Raw genomic sequence first — 20,096 nt, forward strand, 5'->3', positions numbered from 1 at the left:
GATTTCAAAAATAGTTGGAGTGTCCATAAAGACTGTTTATAATGGAAAGAAGAGAATGACTATGAGCAAAACTATTACCAGAAAGTCTGGAAGATACTATTAAAGAAGAATGGGAGAAGTTGTCACCCGAATATTTGAGGAACACTTGCTCAAGTTTCAGGAAGCGTGTGAAGGCAGTTATTGAGAAAGAAGGAGGACACATAGAATAAAAACATTTTCTATTATGTCAATTTTCTTGTGGCAAATACATTCTCATGATTTTCAATAAACTAATTGGTCATCCCTGCCTCAAAATATTGTACATTTTGCTTCCCCACCCTGTATGTATGTGTATGTATGTATGTGTATATATGTGTGTATGTATGTATGTGTGTATATGTATGTATGTATGTGTATATGTATATGTGTGTGTATATGTATGTATGTGTATATATGTATGTGTGTATGTATATATGTATATATGTATGCATGTGTATATGTATGTATGTATGTGTATATATGTATGTATGTATGTGTATATGTATGTATGTATGTGTATATGTATATGTGTGTGTATATGTATGTATGTGTATATATGTATGTGTGTATGTATGTATGTATATGTGTGTATGTGTATATATATGTATGCATGTGTATATGTATGTATGTGTATATATGTATGGGTGTATGTATGTGTATATATGTATGTATGCATGTGTATATATGTATGTATGTATGTATATATGTATGCATGTGTATATATGTATGTATGTATGTATATATGTATGCATGTGTATATGTATGTATGTATGTGTATATGTATATATATGTGTGTATGTATGTATATATATATATGTACATATTGTTGGTTTAGACAAAGGGGTGAGAGCTAATAGGCTATGCTTCTTCTCACTCCTTTTCGAATGACTTTTTTTCTTTTTTGTGTTATTATTTTATGCTTCCTTGAATTTTCATTTCTATATTATGTTGTGCAAAGAAGTCAATTAGTTGCAATCAGGAAGCTCGTATCATTTCCATGTTCGACATAAATCAATAAAAAAAAACTAAATAATAATAATAATAATAATCAATGGTGCTAAATCATGAAAGAAAAGTTAAATATAGAGGAAAAAAAACATTGGAACTTCCATCAAAGTTGCACTGGGTCTTTATGGGTTAAATAAAGGAAAGTATTGGATTTTCACTGACAAAATGCAAAATACAAATTTATTACAATAAATGGTGATAAGTAAGAGAACTGATACAAAAATACCAGAATACCAGAGGGTCTTTAAGGGTTAACCTGCAGTTCCAGTTCACCATTATTAGTTCTAAATTAACCAGTTCATCAGTTTCCTGGAAAGCCAATCATAGATATTAGCAGAAACAAAGCTGTGGATCTCTGCCAGTTCTTTTTTTTTTTGTATCATGAGTCACAACCTCCACTTCCCCTTTCTTTAAGGGAAAAAAAAAAAAAAAAAAAAAAAAAAAGGGGGCTGAATCGAGCCACAGCAATAACAAAATATTAAACAGACAAAAAAAAAACAAAAACAAAATCAAGGTGGTCCTAAGTGGCTGGGATGTGAAGTGAAAAATTATGGATTTAATAACTAATTAACAGACTCATTGGTAACTGAGTAAAGCCCAATTTTAGTTATGATGATTAATGGACTTTGCTCTCACTGCAGCTCCTCAGAACATGCAGTGACATTTTTGTCCAGCAGATGTCGTGATGACACTCTGTATATTCACCAGAGCTCCAGTGTCACTGAAAATAAGGTTTTAGTGCATAATGGAGTTCTGGACTAGAGTTTAGGGTGTTGTTCTAAAAGGTTTTCATCTATCCTGTCCTCTGATGCCGGCATCAGTTTAAGGTGAACTCTCCCTGATCTCCTCCTCATCCCCAAAGCGTTTTCACTCTGGTCTTTGACACAGTTGGTAATGGTTTTTGAATGTTTTTCTCATCTTCAGTACATATGCACAAACTCACCCATTAACACACCAAACACTGTTTCCTTGTCAGATTTGTGCCTTATGTCATTTTTTTTTTTTTTTTTTTTCTTACAACAGTAAAATGTGCTTTTAAAAACTCACAAACTTGGATGTATTTACCCATGAAACATCCTGAAGCAACCTTGAGGAGGAAAAAACTGTCTATTTTTTTCGTTGATCATTCATTTCAGTTCGAATAAGTAGCGAGACATGACTACAGTTTTACAATAATTTGCACTAGCACCAGGTAGACTGTCTTTTATTTATTTTTCAGTTATTCTTTATTGAGTTTTTTACAGCGGGGTTAAAACACGGTATTCAAAATCTCTCTGACAAGACATTTTAGAGACAATTTTGACAGATTAGTGTTGCTAAATGACCCACGTTTTTACTGTTAAATTCATTTTTGCTTTAGTTGGACCATAAGGGATTCTACAAAACAAGCAGATACTTTATACTGAAATAAATGTTGGAATGGCAGTCAATTAAAGTTTGCCCTCTGATGGGACATTATTGTGTTTTGACCCAGCAGTAGTGTAAAAAAAAAAAAAAAAAAATCTAAACAATAGGAATTGTTGTTTTTATACAGAACAGAACATATACAAAATACACATACAAAAAAAAAAAAAAAAAAAATTCACAAAGCAGACCACCTATCGTCCTGAACAAATGGAACAGAGTTTGTGAGACGCAAAATGACACATAAACATAGGTACAAAATATCACAGAGAAGAGTGGTAAAAAAAAAAAAAAAAAGAGGTATATATACACTACAAACAAAAAGTTAAGGATATATTTAATTTTTGGGCTATTTTTTTCAGTTGGGATTCTTGCACAGCACTTTTTAATTTTTGTGTGTGAATTGAATTGAAACACATTTTTTTTTAAACGATCAGACAGTTTTATTTACAAATGGCTTAAAATGACAAAAAAGACAAAAAAAATTATGCATGTATGTATTTATTTTTGCCATATATCCTTAATTTTTAGTTTGAATTGAAACACATTTTTACTAACCAGACATAGTTTTATTTACAAATGGCAAAAATGACCAATAAAAGACAAAAAAAAAATAATTATATCCCTAACTTTTTGTTTGTAGTGTACACATACATACATGCACACACATCCAAATACAAATGCATACACACATACATATGAAATGTGTCATGATCCCCCATCAACATATATATATGTAAGCACACATACATATATACATATGCCTAGATTTATTTATTTAATTTTTTTTTTTCAGCTTTCACATGCAAATCCCCTGCTTGAAATGGAGCTGAGTTCTTCAGTGTTTCCAAATGCTGCAAAAACTGATGTTGGTGACACAGAGGCAAATATGTGTCTGTATAATGAACCTACAAAAAAATAATGTGGAAAAAAATAGGCAAAACATACATAAAATAAAGTAAAAGAATACAATAAGCATCAAAATGTACAGTAACAGCTAAACTAATGTATATTGACATTTAATATCAGAATCAGATCACTTTATTGTCATTCAAGCAAAGATGCACTGAAGAACGAAATGACAATGCAGGGTCGACAATAAAAACACACAGTTAAAAAAAAAACAAACACCTGATATATAAAATAGAATGAAGCATATGTGGAAGTATTGCAGAAAATAAAACAATCTCCAGAAATGATACAGCTTCACGTAGTCAACAGAAAGTGTACATGAGTTGCATAGGGCTGGTGCAGACTTGTAGGGCTGGTATTTTACTGTGGTGTTGGACATATGTCTGCCTCTGAGCACCAACCAGTGAAGCAGTGAAGCTCTGACCTCCGCCTGTGGCTTTGCTCTGTCCTGTTTCTCTCACCACCTCCTTTTTTTTCCAGGCAGGAGGATAGCCCAGCTAACTGTCTAAAATCAAAAACAACAAGCACAACAAAACTAGCCTAAATCTGTTGTTTTTTAATGACTAAAGTTCTGAACTCGTTTTCAAGAGCCTGGAGTGGTTTTCGACCTAAATAGCTGTTCTTTTTTTCCCTTTCTCTTTCTCTCGCTCCCTATTTTGACTGTTTCCAGATCTTGCTCCCGATGGTAATAGTGATGCAACAGAGAGATAATGAGTGTTTTGAACGATCATTTGAAGCTTGTATGTTCTCTTGTTTGCTTGCTTCTCTTCCTCTCCTGTGGCCTTTTGTTCTCTCTCTCACCCCCCCTTCCCTTTTCTTTTTTTTTTTTTTTCCTCCTGATTTTTCTTCCACCAGTGGCTCGGCGATGAATGTTGTGTACGGAGAGGAGGAGATGAAGCGCTTCTTGGAAGAGGCCACTCAGGTGTCGCAGGTGAGACCGGTGTTAACCCTGCAACGTATTTGATACATGAGTTTTGAAGCCCTCTACATAAGTGTGATATTTTCTTGAAAAACCTGATGTATACAATTAGATACATGCAATACACAGATAATCCACCAGGGGGGAGGAATTCATTCACCAGAGGCCTTTCCAGTGACACTACAAGATTAAATTAATGAGGAAGGAGGAAGAACTTTGACAATTTTGAAAAAGAATTACTGATTTCTTAGACATGTTTGTGTTATATTATGTTTTTGTTTGTTCAAAATAATATTTGAGCATTGAGACCCGATGTATCAAATATGATACAAAATTGAAACTAATACATGGAAATATACATTTGAAAACCTTTTTTGGGTGGTTCAGAAGGACCAGTAAAGGCTCCAGTTTCAAAGAACTGGAATTTTCTGTCAATGATTTAATGGTTCAGGCTTTACAGGGTTTGTACACATTTTTCAAGGTCAAATTCAAGCACTTTTAAAGATGTTTCTCAAATTTTTCCAGCACAGCACCTTATCGCTGTGGTAAGATACATATCTACAGGAATACATATATTCATGATCATTTTTTTCCATTATCACAATGATGTACATTGTATTATGCTGGAAACATATAAAATTATGTTCCACAATGTCAAAAAAGTATAGAAATTAAAGAACACAGTTTTTTCAAAAAAAAAAAGAAGGGAAGCTACCTGGTGTTCTTCAGGAACAGGAGACAAAGATTGAGATAAAAATATATCTGGAGTTGACCTGAGAACACCCGATAATTTTCATTTTTCTTTTATTTTGAAGCCCGCTACATAATCGGTGTGATATTTGTTTTTCCTAAAAAACCTGATGTATACTATTAGATACATGCAATACACAGATAATCCACATGGGGGGAGGAATTTGTTCACTAGAGGCCTTTCCAGTGATACTACAAAACTATCATTCATGAGGAAGGAGGCAGAACTTTGGTCATTTTGAAAAGAAATTACTTTCTTTCTATCACCTTTAGTTCAAGTGCACTATCTATCTATCTATCTATCTATCTATCTATCTATCTATCTATCTATCTATCTATCTATCTATCTATCTATCTATCTACTTTTATTTATTTATTTTTCTTTGTGTTATATTATGTTTTTGTTCAAAAATAATAATATTGGAGCATTGAGACCTGATGTATCAAATATGATACAAAATTGAAAGTCATACATGGAAATGGATATTTGAAAAGGACCAATAAAGCCTCCAGTTTCAAAGAACTGGAATTTTCTGTCAATGATTTAATGGTTCAGGCTTTACAGGGTTAACTGCACATATGAGACAAACATATTACAGCGGACCTCCCTCTCTTCTCCAGCCTCGGCTTCTCATTTTTCATCGTCTTCATTTGTATTGAATTAACATGTTTGAAAACTACACACTCCTGAGTGTTTTTTTTTTTTTTTTCCTACTGTTGTGTCCTTCCTTTGCTTTCAATGCATAATACGACCAGCTTGCATGGCTGTTGGCTAGTATTTTGTGTCCCCCTCAACTTCACTTGAACCCCCAGGTGGCCCAGGGGCACCTACAGGCAAACACACTCACATACTTAGAAAAATCACACCCTCAGAACATAAATACAAGCCCTTAGACGGAAGGGTTTTCAGCGGTGACACATCAAATTCAAGTTCCTGAAATCCACATCAGATGAAACCCTCATTAGAAGAGGTGAAGTGGTGTTCCTGCTCCATGTGCAAATAAGTCCCATACGAGTCTGACACAAATACAGGAGGTTTCAAACAAGTCTACATTGCATTGCATCACATGGTTGGAAAAAAATATACACATGCACCTAATGCAGCTGTCCAAGTCCTCTGCACATTTGGTATTTACTTTATTAAACAGGGTTTGTAGGGGTGCTTAAAATCCTTGAAAATGCTTGAAATTCATGGTTTGAAAAGTGCTTGAATTTTACTTTTGAAAGAGCTTGCAATTACAACTCGATGATGTGATTTATTTATTTGTAGTATTAACTCTGCCAGGTTAGAGGTCAAGCCAAAGCTACTTACAGAGAAGTAGTACATTCTGAAAAATAAAACTTTGTCAAAAAAGAAAATTAACGGGTGCTCTCAGGTCAACTCCAGGTATAATTTTTATCGAAATCTTTGTTTCAATGCGAGTGTGCCTGAAGAATGCAAGGTGGCTTCCCTTTTTTGGATAAAACTTTGTATTCTTCTTTAATTTCCAAACATTTTTCCTATTTTGGAACATAATTTTATGTTTGTAGCATATAAGATTGTCTAAGATTGTCTTTAATGTTGATTTTTGTATTATTTGTTTTCCTTGTTCACATTTATGTTAAATTTCATTGCATGTGTGGAAAAAAATCACTAAATCAAATTAATACAATGTACATCGTGATGAAAAGTGAAAAAAATAATCACAAGTGTATGTATTCCTGTAGATATGTATTTTAACAAGCAATAAGGTGCTGTGCTGGAAAAATGTATTGAAACAGTGCTTGAAAAGTGCTTGAATTTGACCTTGAAAATGTGTGCGAACCCTGTATTAGAATCAGAATCTCTTTATTGCCATTGTACAATGAAATTGAGCTAGAGCTCTCTAGTTTAGTGCACAACAAATGACAGTGAGAAGGCACAACTTATTTACATTAGAAAAAATAGAAGAACTAGGAATGTTTGTAAAAAAACAAAAACAAACAAAAATTATATATATAATTAAGTAGTGCAAATAGAGAGTAGTGCAAATGGTTTTGGAAATAGTGCAAATGACATGGGGAAATAAATATTATAGGATAAATAAAGTGAAAGAATAAAATAATATCGAATACTGTAAACATAGACAGATATTGCACGTCATAGGGTAATAAGTCAAATTAAGCACCATGAAAAACTCATAGGATTAAAGTATTATAGTATTAAAGGAACATCGGTAATTAACATGAAATAAGTATGCGTTTCTATAAAATGTATTCTTCAACTTGAAATTTAAACTTTATGAATTTTTTGTGGTTCTTAATTTGACTAACCTACTTATAACCCATTATGACATTTTTTCTTCTTTATATATAAAATAACCGTCCCCCAGGAGCATCCAGTGGTCATCACGAAGTTCATCCGCGGCGCCAGGGAGGTGGAAGTGGACGCCGTGGCCAAATGTGGAAAGGTAAGACATTACTTTGATGTTTTGTGCAGTTGTTCAAGCGAGGGTGATTCCATCTCGAGTCACTGGATTCCAGAGAACATTCCCAAAAGACCATCTCCGACTTGCTTCACTGTTTTGGAAAAAGTCATATTATTAGTCGTAGTAAACACCACATAAAATATCAGCCTTATGTTGGAAATGGGGTGTGACACTTGATTTGACTGTAAAAACATGGTAAATAAAAATTATGCTAAGTTCAAGAAGCCATTGCTTTTGATCTATTCGTGACGAATGCATGAAGCAAACATGGAGTGATCGATACTCTTGGTTAAAGATACAAACTTCATATTTTGTGCATATATTAATTCAAACAGGCTCTTGGGCGTCACAGATGGACAGCCCACTACTTTTTGATTCAAAACTTTTGAACCAGACAAGTTCAAGACAAATATTACACATAATTGTAAAGGTTTGAATGCCATCTTAGACTCAAAGGGCAAAATGTAGTTTCAAATATTCTTAAATAAAAACATATCAAAAACTACTGTGTAACAGATGGACAAAAAAAAATTAACATCTATTTTTTGCAAGAGTTACAAAGTTCCTGTGACATTTTCATCCTAAAATGTACTCCGTGTATACCTTAAACCCTCTATTTTATAAACTAATAATTGGTTGCCCATAGGTGTGAATGTGAGAGTGATTGTTTGTCTCTATATGTTCAGCCCTGCAATGAACTGGCGACTTGTCCAGGGTGTACCCCGCCTTCGCCCCTATGTAGCTGGGATAGGCTCCAAGTGACCCCCGTGACCCTAGTGAGGATAAAGCGGGTTCAGAAAATGAATGAATGAATGAATGGTTAGAGGAAAAAAAATATCTGATCATACCTAAATAGGAAGCGTTTTGACAAATGGCAGCGTCACAGATGGACAACAAAATATCAAAATAAACTTTTTTTTATTTCAATTATATTATATACATTTTTTAAAACAATATTTACAATATACAAATAATATTATTGTATTCAAATGTATTTTGCATAGATATATGTATTTATTCATTTAAAAAACTGTGTTTAGAATATGACATAAATAATATAAAAGTCAAATATCAGTGTATTTGGAATAATTTTAGTTTATTTATGAGAGTTTATAAAATGAACCCAGAACGACGGCAGAAAACTGTCACTTTCCAAACATTCACTCTCATAAAACTTTTTTAAAAAATTTTTCACATTTTTTTTTCTCATTTCAAAAACATTTTCCAGAAAATATAAGTAATTACCTACCCAGAAATATAAGTTTGGTGTAGATTATTGTAATTTAATTTTTTTGACCAGATGTTAACCTTCCCAAGGCCCAAGTGCATTAAATGGAACATAGTCGAAATACTAGACTGCTATCAGTAAATGATGATAATTTTGTGTCCAACATCAAATAAACAACAGCAGAAATTTAACAGCAACCCGATTGTGACTTATTATCATGATGTTTCCATAGAGCAGTCATCCATTTTACAGGAGGTAAAAAAAAAAAATCATCTTTACTCAAGGCTTAGATGAATCATCACCAACAATTTCCAAAAAGTCTCTGTTGACGCGTATCTTTTTGTCAATAGATTTATAACAGAAACCAGAAAGGCACACAGTTTTTTCTACCTTATCCTTTACACTCAAAACTCCTCAAAAAAAATTTTTTTTTCACAAATTTTTTCTCATTTCAAAATACATTTTGCTGAAAATATAAGTAATTACCTACCCAGAAATATAAGTTTGGTGTAGATCATTGTAATTTTATTTTTTTGACCAGATGTTAACCTTCTCTTTGACTTCGCCCTCTTGTTTTTAAGGTAGACTTTGTCATATATGAACAATGATTTTTTTTTTTTTTCTTCACTTGTATTGCTTCACAAATCAAAAATATTATTTCCATGGTGACAGAAAAATACTGTCACCATGATGGGAAGGAAATAGTGTCATGTGACGAATCATATTTGCTTCAATGTGGCTCTCAAGCATAAATAACATTTTTTTTTGTTTTTTTAAGCAAGCTGTAATTTAGCATATATATGCAACTGTGAATCTTACTTTAGAGAAGTTGAAAACATCTTGTACGTTAGAGAAACTCAAATTTCATGCATCTGTCATGAGTAGTACAAAAGTAGTGACTTATTGAACTTGACATCTTTTTCTATACCACTTGTTTTTTGTTGTGAAATGAGCGCTGTGACCCATTTGCAAAGCCCTAATATCTCAAAAACTAAGATATACAAGGGTGAAATTAGCTCTGGCGTTTACAAGGACTAATGTCATTTTCTGAAAGAATGAAGCAAATCAGAGATGGTGCTTTTTTTAAAACTGGGATACACCGTTTGCTTTATACTGCGCATCAACTGTTTACATGAAAACACCGTCTCCCTCTTTTATCACCGATAACGCTTTAAATCACATATTCATTTAAAACGGTATCATTGTTATTCATCTCATTTTCCCTCCATTTTTCACTCTAAAGGAAAAGGTAAGACGGATATTGAGCCCTGTAGATGAATAAAGTGAAAGTAATCTCATTCATCTTTAACAAACAGCCATTACAACCCAGAGAGGGATCTGATGGGGGTGAAAAAAAAATGGAATACATTAAAAAAAACGAGGGAAGGTGTTAATGCTAAATTAATTTTTCTTTTCAGATGAGTGAAATATTGAAGTGATTGAACTTGAACACGTTTTCTTACCTGACTGGACATACTTTCATATATACTTGATGCCTTTAAAAACGCACAGGTCAGAATAACATGTATATTTGGAGATATACTAAATTAATTTAGTTCACGTCACATTTTATTTAAAATATGTATGCAACTTATGTATGCAACTTGTTTTCAGAATTTACAGCAAGATACGATTTTGTAAAAAGGGTAACCCCAGAAGCCAAGGCCGTTTTTGAGTACTTTTGATTTTGTCTTTATATACTACATAAAGAAATGTTTACTATACCCATGTTTGGTATCTTTTTTTTCAGCACAACTTCATCTATATCATCTGCCTATTAGTTTTTCATTTTAACCTACTATATCAACATAAAAGGCCAAAAAACACACAAAAAAGATAGAATCTGAATTGAAAATGTATATAATTTATTACAAAAATAACACAAAGATGTTTAAGGAACCTTTTCAAAGACTTTAAAAGTGAATACTGGTTCCAAATATCAGGTATATAAAATTAAAATGGTAATAAATTAAAACTATACTCAAATGTTTGACAAATATTTGACATAAAACCATATCTTTACATTTAAATATTACCTTATATATTACACAGGCATTGCGGAAAGTGTTGGACTCAGTGAGTTTCAGAAGTTTGCATCGATAGGAAAGAGGATCAGAGGGAACATTTAACTTAGTCAAGTGTTTTTTCAACCTTGGCCCCACATGGGGTCGCCTGAAATTTCCAGTAATTGGTTGAGAAAACGCCTCTGTAAAGATCTGCTTTTAGGTCAAATATTTGAGTATTTTTTAAGTTATTACAATTTTTATTTTCTATACCTAATATTTGGAACCAATATTTACTTTTAAAGTCTTTGAAAAGGTTCATTAAGCATCTTTGTGTTATTTATGCAATAAATTATATACATTTTTCAAATTGGACTTTATATTTTTTGTGTGTTTTTTGGCCTTTTATGTTGGTAGGTTAAAGTGAAAAAAAAAAAAAAGCAGATGAGATAGATGAAGTTGTGCTGAAAAAGAAGATAGTAAACATGGGTATAGTAAACATTTGTTTATATAGTATATAAAGACAAAATCAAAAGAACTCAAAAACAGCCAAAATAGGCTCAGACCACTAATGGTTAAGATGCTGCAGCTCTTTCATAATTCACATTTTGAGCTATTGTTTGTTCAGTGTTAATTGTCAGCCTTGTAAATACAAGCTGGACTAACTGTACATATCCTGGCCAAGGAAGATAAAATTAATTTCAGCAAAAAAAAAAAAAAAAGTCTCTGTTTTGAACGTCTGGGGTCACCAGAAATGTGTGATGCTAAAATGGGGTCACGAGCCAAAAAAGGTTGGGAACCACTGACTTAATCCATGAGATTACTCGAATGACTTTCTTTTGTAAGATCTGTACTTTCTCAAAATAAGTAGGATATGTGTTGCACCATATAACATTACAATAGTTCAAATGAGGCTCAAAAAGAGGCCGATACAAGTTGAGAGAGAGAGAGAGAGAGAGAGAGAGAGAGAGACAGACAGACAGACAGACAGACAGACAGACAGACAGACAGACAGACAGACAGACAGACAGACAGACAGACAGACAGACAGACAGACAGACAGACAGACGAGGGCCGTTCAATAAGTTCATGGCCTCACCCAGAACAGAACAACACAGACTGATCATTTATATTTTATTTTTCAACATAATCTCCATTTACAGCAATGCACTTGGTCCATCGATGTTCAAGCATCACTATCCCATCATGAAAGAATGTAACATCCTGTATTATAACAACCAGTATTTCTGGGTGAGGCCATCAACTTATTGAATGGCCCTCGTAGATAGCGAGATAGATAGATAGAGAGATAGATAAGCTTTATTACAGACTCATAGTCCACATTGAAAAGCAAACACAATAAAAAAAAAAAAAACACAATTAGAAAAAAAAAACCCTCTATACTTTCAAGAGGCCGTCATACTTTTGTTTCCAGAACAGAGATGCGTAACGTACAGCACTATATGCAAGATTAGTCAGCAATAAAATTACAGTATTTTCTGAATGATTTAGGCGGCGCATAAATTTAAACATCAGATTTCTCAACACCGCATGCAATGAATTTACATGATTGGACATAAACAATTCACTGACACTGGTCCATCTGGGCTTTAGATTGGTTTGGGGTTACCGTCATATTAAAGAGGGAAGCACGTGTTGAACCAGCGTTACTTCATTTCCATCCCATATGAAGAATGCAAAAAGAGGAGGTGCTCCAGGAACTACGTGGTACCAGATCCTTCCGGCCTGTTTGAGGGCCACGTCTGGCCCATGTACCTGAAACACAAAAATATCATTAGAGAATGAAATGTGGACAAATTGTGACCAACTTAACATGTTTATTCAGTTGAATACAGGTACTCAGAAATTGAAAATAGGCACCTGAGCAAATCACTTTCTGGAAATCACATCACATGTTAGGACCGTGTGTTTTTAATGGCACTAAGTATACATTCATATAGTTCTGTTTTTTTCTGCCTGATCCTTCTTTTTATCCTGTAAATACATATCTCACTTTATTCATCAATAAAATCACCAAAGAGCGAAAAATACAACCCACTGCAAACAGTATTTGATTTCTTTTAAATCATTAATCTGGGCAAAACAATATTGAATCTGAATCTCCTGCTGCTAAAACCCAAACAACACTCGCACGGATGAATTTTTGATAAGCGGAACAGCAAACATTTCAATCGCAGAAAAAGATGTAAGAAAAATGTTGTCAGTTCTAAATGAATCTAAGGTAAACGCTGCACAAGGAGGATATCCATTTAAATAGTGGGAGCAGGTGGTTTAGACTGAAACGATTGCGTAATAATTTCATCATAGTTCTCATGGCATGGGGTAAAAATACTGATCCGAGTTTTTGCTTTGATAGGAACTTCTGAAAACTTCTATAACTGTAGTGGTTGGCATTCTACAGAGCCACATAGGTACTTGTCCTGACACCCTGTCTGTTTTTTTTTTTCTATTGTTTGGGCTGTGGGAGTCATTTCAAGGGTGTCAGTTCGAACGTGGGCAATCCAGTTGTATGGTACATTTTCTCCCTGTCTTCTATCCCTGAATGCAGCCCCTCCTTTATCTTCAGTATCACATTAACAAGCTGTCCATTCATTGAATACCAAACAGGCCTCATTATTCCTGGCCTGGTCGCGTGTGTGTGAGAGAGACAGGGAGAGAGAGAGAGAGAGAGACGAGTATATGTGTGGGAGAGTGGAAAAGTCAGAGATAATACGTATTAATTACAGGCTCTATCTGAAGAGCGCTAATGAATGCTGTGGTTAGCAGCACTTTAAATGCGCTAATGACACGGCAGCTCATTTACAGACACAGACGCACGCAGTTCGTTGGTGATACAAATCTTCCCTCCTGTGGGTGAAATGTCGGAAGTTATTCTTTTGACACGACATAACCACATGCGTACTTTCCTATTGGGTCTAGTATGGAAAGCTTTTCACAAAACCCACTTCGATTTTTTTTTTTTTTTTCATATACTGTGTTGGTCTGTTATTACACCGTGGGCTAGGGATGCACCGATAACACTTTTTTCCAGACCAAGTACTGACTTTTGAGTACTTGCCGATACTGAGTACTGATATGAATACTTAATAATCCCATTACAGTTCTCAGTTACTTTTGAAAATGTGCTTTATTGTCGTTGTCATTAGTCTGACTGGAACAAATTTAATGCGTTGGAATGAGCGTTTCTCAATCATTCCACCAGAGGGCGCCACTCTTAATTAACCATACTGGCCGAATACCACGAAGAAGAGTGAAGTTTTTTTAAGAAGAAAGTAAGTAATAACTAGAAAAGCATCACCACCAAATTTTAATCATTTGTTCCTTGTGCCAGTATCAACATTTCCTGAAAATGTTATCAAAATCATTCCATAACTTTTTAAATTTATCTTGCTAACAGACAAACAAACCAAAAATCTGCTGCCCCCCCCAGCCCCCCCGATCTCCACCAAAATTTAATCATTTGTTCCTTGTGCCAGTATCAACATTTCCTGATATTTTCCTGAAAATATCATCAAAATCCGTCCATAACTGTTTGAGTTATCCTGTAGACAAACAAACAAACGCCGTTCCATGGCAGAGGTAACACTAATGTGGATACTAATGTTGATTTTGATGAGGGTAGTTGTCATAAATATGTCAGTAGTTTTTCACTCACTCACACAGTTGCTCTTTGCAAAGAGCCGCTACCTTCATGGTTCCCAGTGGCACTGCTTCTCCATCTGGGTAGAGGTATATGATAATATGATGCTCTTTATAGGGCTCTGGGAATGCATCTGCTAGCTCCTGGAAAACGGACAGAATTACATATGGAATGTATGCAGAGGACAGACAGAACGCTAAGTCCGTATCCTTCTGTGTCTTTAACGTTACTTGCAGTCAGCGTTACTTTTGTCACCGTCGTTTCTTTTAAAAAAAAATCTCCACACACATTACTCCTCCGCTCCGTACGATTGTTTGTTTCGGAGCACTTTTACGAGTATGAGTATTACCACACACACTCAGTATCGGTCCGATACCTGATACTGGTATCGTTATCAGTGCATCCCTATTGGGGGCATAAAAAGGCTAAATTTTATCAGCAGTCAAAATAATACGATGCGTGTACTGTTGTTGTCTCGTCTGTCCAGGTTCTGGTCCACGCCATAACGGAGCATGTGGAGGACGCAGGTGTGCACTCGGGAGATGCCACCTTAATGCTGCCAACACAGACCATCAGCCAGGGAGCGCTGGAAAAGGTCAGATAAGTCAATAAGTTAGCAAAAATATAAAAAACAAAAAATATAATGTGATTTGTTTACATTTCTTTCGTATGACCATGAACGGGTCTGTAACAAGTACTTCCCAATCACCATATTGCAGCAATAGTGATTATTTTACATCATTTTGATGGTTATCTCTATATGCCTGTATAAAAATAGCTGGATGGAACTAACAGAAATAACATTTTATCATTATTTACACATAATTTCATCCATCTTTTAATGACGTCTCATTGGGACACATTTGTCTTATACTGTGAGTTTAATGGAGAAGTAAGTAGGTAGATAGATAGATAGATAGATAGATAGATAGATAGATAGATAGATAGATAGATAGATAGATAGATAGATAGATAGATAGATAGATAGATAGTGCACTTGAACTAAAGGTTGTCGCATGACTTGAACATAGTATAAAACATAAATACAGTTGTCAAATGTTCAATCTCAATATGTAAAAAGTGCTATGTGATAGTAAAGTGCTGTGTGCATACTATTAAAAAAATCTATTTGGGCCAACATTCAGTATGTCAGTACTGGGCGCATAAGATTTAACTAAAAGATCATTCAAGATCATCAAAAGGCCATGTAGGAGAAGCTCCATTTTTATTTTATTTTTTTTTTAAAACCCATTATGGGGCACTCATAGAAATACTCTGGAATTCAGCATTTCAACCTTAGTGTGTTATTGGAGGACATAAGACTTTAATACTTTTGTGAAATGTTTTTTTTTTTTTTATATTATGAAGAAAATCAAAGTCATTGAAGTTGCCACATTTAGTTCTTCACCCGTAAGTGGCAAAAATAAATAAAAAAATACAAGAAGTAAATATAAAAAAAAAAATACAAAAAAAAACACATGTAAGGTGAAAAGAACATGCACTTTAGAACATTAGAACATCACTTTTAGCACATTCCAGCAACATAAGTGCTGATCCAGACACCTGTCAACATCCACATTTTCTTTCTGAACATCACTCCTTACATTAGTACCATTACTTCACGGTACCTAAATGTAGTCAGATCTATTCTGGGTCACTGGCAATCTACAAACCAAATTTGGTGTGAATTCAACCAATAGTGTTGCTGCTAAAGTGTTAAGAAACAAACAAAAAAAAAAAAAAAAAAAAAAAAAAAACAACAGCCCTTGCCTTCCCTTCAGGGGGCGGGGTTATAAAACGGTACCATTAAGTCAATGAATAATGTGCAGAATAGTCTTCAGTTTAGTCTCCAGTCTGTCTGCCATCGACTGAGGTGTTGCACAGTTTGATAACACTGGGGATGAAGGAATGGAATCATTTCCAGTTTGTATCCAGATATGATGGCACACAGCAGTTTACAGGCTCAGTCTCGTATATAACGTCTGCGTTCGTTTTCATTTCCCAGGTTAAGACCGCCACCCGGAAAATCGCACAAGCATTTGAGATTTCGGGGCCCTTTAACACCCAATTTCTGGTTAAAGGCAATGATGTCATGGTGAGTGATGTTTCCCCATGTGCGACTATACATTCTCACATGCAGTCGCAGCAAAAGCAGTTCGCTCAAATTGAAATCACATCCTGTATAGACTTCAATTTTGATTTACCCGCTGGAGTAAATGTGCACACATAAACTTTGCTCGGTTATATGTTTGTGCATTGAGTGTGTAAGCTGCACGAATGGGAGGCGTTTTGGCTTTTGGAAATCTCAGTATTTGTGTCTTGTGTTCCAGGTGATAGAGTGTAATCTGCGGGCGTCACGCTCCTTCCCATTTGTATCAAAAACTATCGGCGTGGACTTTATTAATGTGGCAACCAAAGTGATGGTGGGAGAGCCTATGGATGAAACCAGCCTGCCTTCTCTGGAGAAGCCCATCATTCCTGTGGACTACGTCGGCATCAAGGTAAGAAAAGGAGACCGCTGCAGCTTTCATAGCTTTTTTTCCCAAATCATGGATTTTAATTTTTAGTCCTTATCGATACATTCACTCATTTTCTGAACCCGCTTTATCCTCACTAGGGTCATGGGGCCTTATCGATACATACAAAATTAAATTATGGATGCAACAATATATTGGACAAGCATTTAAGATGTCTTTTCAGCGATGGCAGTGGCAGATATTTATCTTTTGTGTTATATTAAAGTTTTTTTTCATAATATGAAATATTATAATAATAGATAATGTGAGGAATGAATGAAAGACTTTAAAACAGGAACAATATTGATGAAGAAGCGGAGCAAACCCTCTCCTATTGCCCACTTGTTATATTTGTTCTATATTCTACCAAAAAACTTGGGTTAGCAACTCTTTCATTCACATTTGAGGTGTGGACATTGAATTGTACCCGAAAGAGAAGTTTTCTATGATTTGCTTCTCCAAATAAGCAAAGAATAGGAAAAAAAACAGGAAGTATTATTATTAGATTCATAAGGAAGATTTTTTTTTTTTGCATATGGGGAATAAACAACCAAACCAAAACAAAATAAAGAAGCAAACTAACATCGGTATTGGCATCAGCTATTGACCAGAACGTCATTTTAACCCATAAAGACCCAGTGTTACTTATGTGAGAGTTCCAAAAGAGTTTATTTTTTCTCTATTTTTGACTTTTTTAAAGTGATTTATCACCTTTTTAAGTACAATATTATCCTCTGTATTTTGTATTTTTACAGTAAAAATCAGGAATCTTCCTCTGTTTAATTCACTGATCATGTAGATGTTCATAAAAACTCAGATTGCAGTTGAGGATTAGTATATCAGAAAGAAAAGTGAAGAAAAAGTGACTTTTAAATAAACCAAGTGTCTCCATCCATTGTCATTGATGGAGTCATGGGTTTTACTGGTGAATCAATGTTGTAGAAGATGACAGTGTTTCCACATTCACTACGAAGCCTCTGAACGTCCAAATGAAAAGGTGATAAACTGCATGTTACACCAATTATTCTCATGTATTGATAGAATTAGTGGGTCAACAGGTATTAAACAGTTTAGCTTAGTAGATGAATCTGGTGTCCAGTGGCTGTTTGGGTCCTTATGGGTTAAAGCTATTTACGCGAGGTCAGATGTTAAATGCGGTTTAGAAAATCTACAGAGAAATTTGGTAATACGAGTCTTCAAGTAGTGGAAAATCTGTAGCAACCCTGATATGATTAATGAATGAAAGGGAAGGTGATAATAAGGAATAGAAGTGTTTAATGACTTAAATAGCCATTAGCTTAACAGACTCACAAGGTGATCAATTAAGATCAGACATTTAAGGCATATTAGAGGTATGTGATTTTAGGTCAAGCCCATTTGGCCATTAACAGCCTCGTGGCTTACTTTTTATATTCCTGTGCAATTATTATTAAAATGCGAGCTTCCTTAATTACCGGATGTAAAGGGGCGGTAAAACAATAGCGAGCCTACAACTTCTGACTCCCTAATAACCTTGTCTCTGAACTTCTTACAGTCTGTTCTTTTTTGTGCGGCTGGAAAATGACTTTCTTTGTATGTAAAAGAGCACCGCATATATGATAACTTAATAGCTACTGCAGGTTTTGCTAGTACAGCCTCCATTGGATCACATAACAAAGGCAGCAATTACGGTTCCATCCCCTTACCAGAATACGACGGGAGGGGGTAGAAGGCGCTTTCTCACACTGGCTCCGAGGCTTACTTCTAAGATAGGGTATGAGAGAGTTTACATGTCGCCAGCTGTTCCGAAGCTCTTTTTTCCAAAGTAATTTCTCCTTCTAATTACAACAGAGCTGCTGTAACAATAGCTGTAGTTTGGAGCCAATCACGCAGGTATAATCCCCCACTCTTCCCCGCCACCTAAAGTTTTCAATTTCTAGTCTGCACAGTGGTGAGGAATATTAATCAGAACTCTGAATACTCCAGGCGCCAGGCTTAAAAGACTTCTGGAGTTAACTGCAGTTTATGTTACAGACTTCACACCTCCTGTTTGATATGAGCCTTGCTAGACCCCCCTCTCCCCCTTCCCCCTTCCCCCCTTCCCACTTCCCCCTTTCACCTCCTCCTCTCTCGCCGTTACACATGTGTTAATTTCTTTTATCCTCTTGAACACAACTGTAAATATAGAAGTAACCATTAAAACACAAAGCTCTGTCCCGCTTCAGGAGCCTCGAGTGACCGCCATCACTTAACCCCACCCCCACCCCCCCCACCCCACTTTCAGCCTTCATCCTCACTGTCCTTAATGTATCATCACAAGGCACAAATCTTTCTCATCCACAGAGATGACCTTCATTTATCTGTCTCATATTCTCATCCTCTGTCTGCCTCTTTTCTCTCTCTGACAGGCCTCTTGTTTGAGGCCATGTCTTCTTTTCACTAACAAGTCCCTATTGTGTCATTTCTGTCTCTATACATACACTCATAGGAACAATAACACCGTTATGTTTTTTGATACTGAGGAAAGAAAGGGGATAAAAACAGCATTTGAGGAAGAGAAAGCTGATTTGGTTGGTTGATGTCTGTCCCCTGTGCACACTTGTTGGATGGAAAAAAAAAACAACAAAACTTCTAGCTATTGAATGTCGAATATGGGAGAAGATGAGTGTAGGGACACATTTTGGAGCCCAATAGAGATCTGTTATTTTTACATCTGTAAGTGCAATGTGAAGAAAAGGACAGTCATTAGCTGATTTTTATTTATTTATTTTTTACACACAAGCAGATAACATATACTTTAAAGCTGTGTCTGACTTTTGTCACCAATTTTTCATCAAATCTGTAAAACCCGAGTCATAGCCTCAGGGGCGCCCCATGAAAGCATAATCCTTGTGGACACTACAGAAATTGACTATCTTCGCAGTCTGTCGGACCGGGGGGGTTGGGGGTGCGCTCCATACACAACATCAATTACGACTGCGTGAAAACGAAACCAAAACTTAACCTTTCAATGTTCGCCGCCCAACTTCTGTGCCTCTCTTCTACAGTGACTCTTACCCGAAATTTTAACAACTTCCAACCTGTATCCACTGGGACCCCTCCACCCCCCCACAAATCCTGGGCCCCTTGAATTTGTCATATTTTACCCCCACTTATCAGCACCCCAGCATAGCCTAAGTATCCTGAATCCATTAGTTTTTCCATGATTCCGCACCTGATTCACTTCTCTCATGATGAACAACTTCGAAGTT

At 35.3% G+C, this 20,096-nt stretch overlaps 1 protein-coding gene across 1 annotated transcript in view; it reads left to right on the plus strand.

Annotated features, from left to right (window-relative positions):
* The window catches only part of cps1 (carbamoyl-phosphate synthase 1, mitochondrial), a 118,752-nt gene that overhangs the window by 84,900 nt on the left and 13,756 nt on the right, over positions 1 to 20,096 (plus strand). The window contains 5 exon segments of the mRNA XM_030125521.1: positions 4,198 to 4,273; positions 7,363 to 7,440; positions 14,838 to 14,945; positions 16,356 to 16,445; positions 16,681 to 16,851. Coding sequence (XP_029981381.1) covers positions 4,198 to 4,273; positions 7,363 to 7,440; positions 14,838 to 14,945; positions 16,356 to 16,445; positions 16,681 to 16,851 — 523 coding nt within the window.

The sequence above is a fragment of the Sphaeramia orbicularis genome, chromosome 21 (genome assembly GCF_902148855.1).
Source record: "Sphaeramia orbicularis chromosome 21, fSphaOr1.1, whole genome shotgun sequence".
NCBI classification, from domain to species: domain Eukaryota; kingdom Metazoa; phylum Chordata; class Actinopteri; order Kurtiformes; family Apogonidae; genus Sphaeramia; species Sphaeramia orbicularis.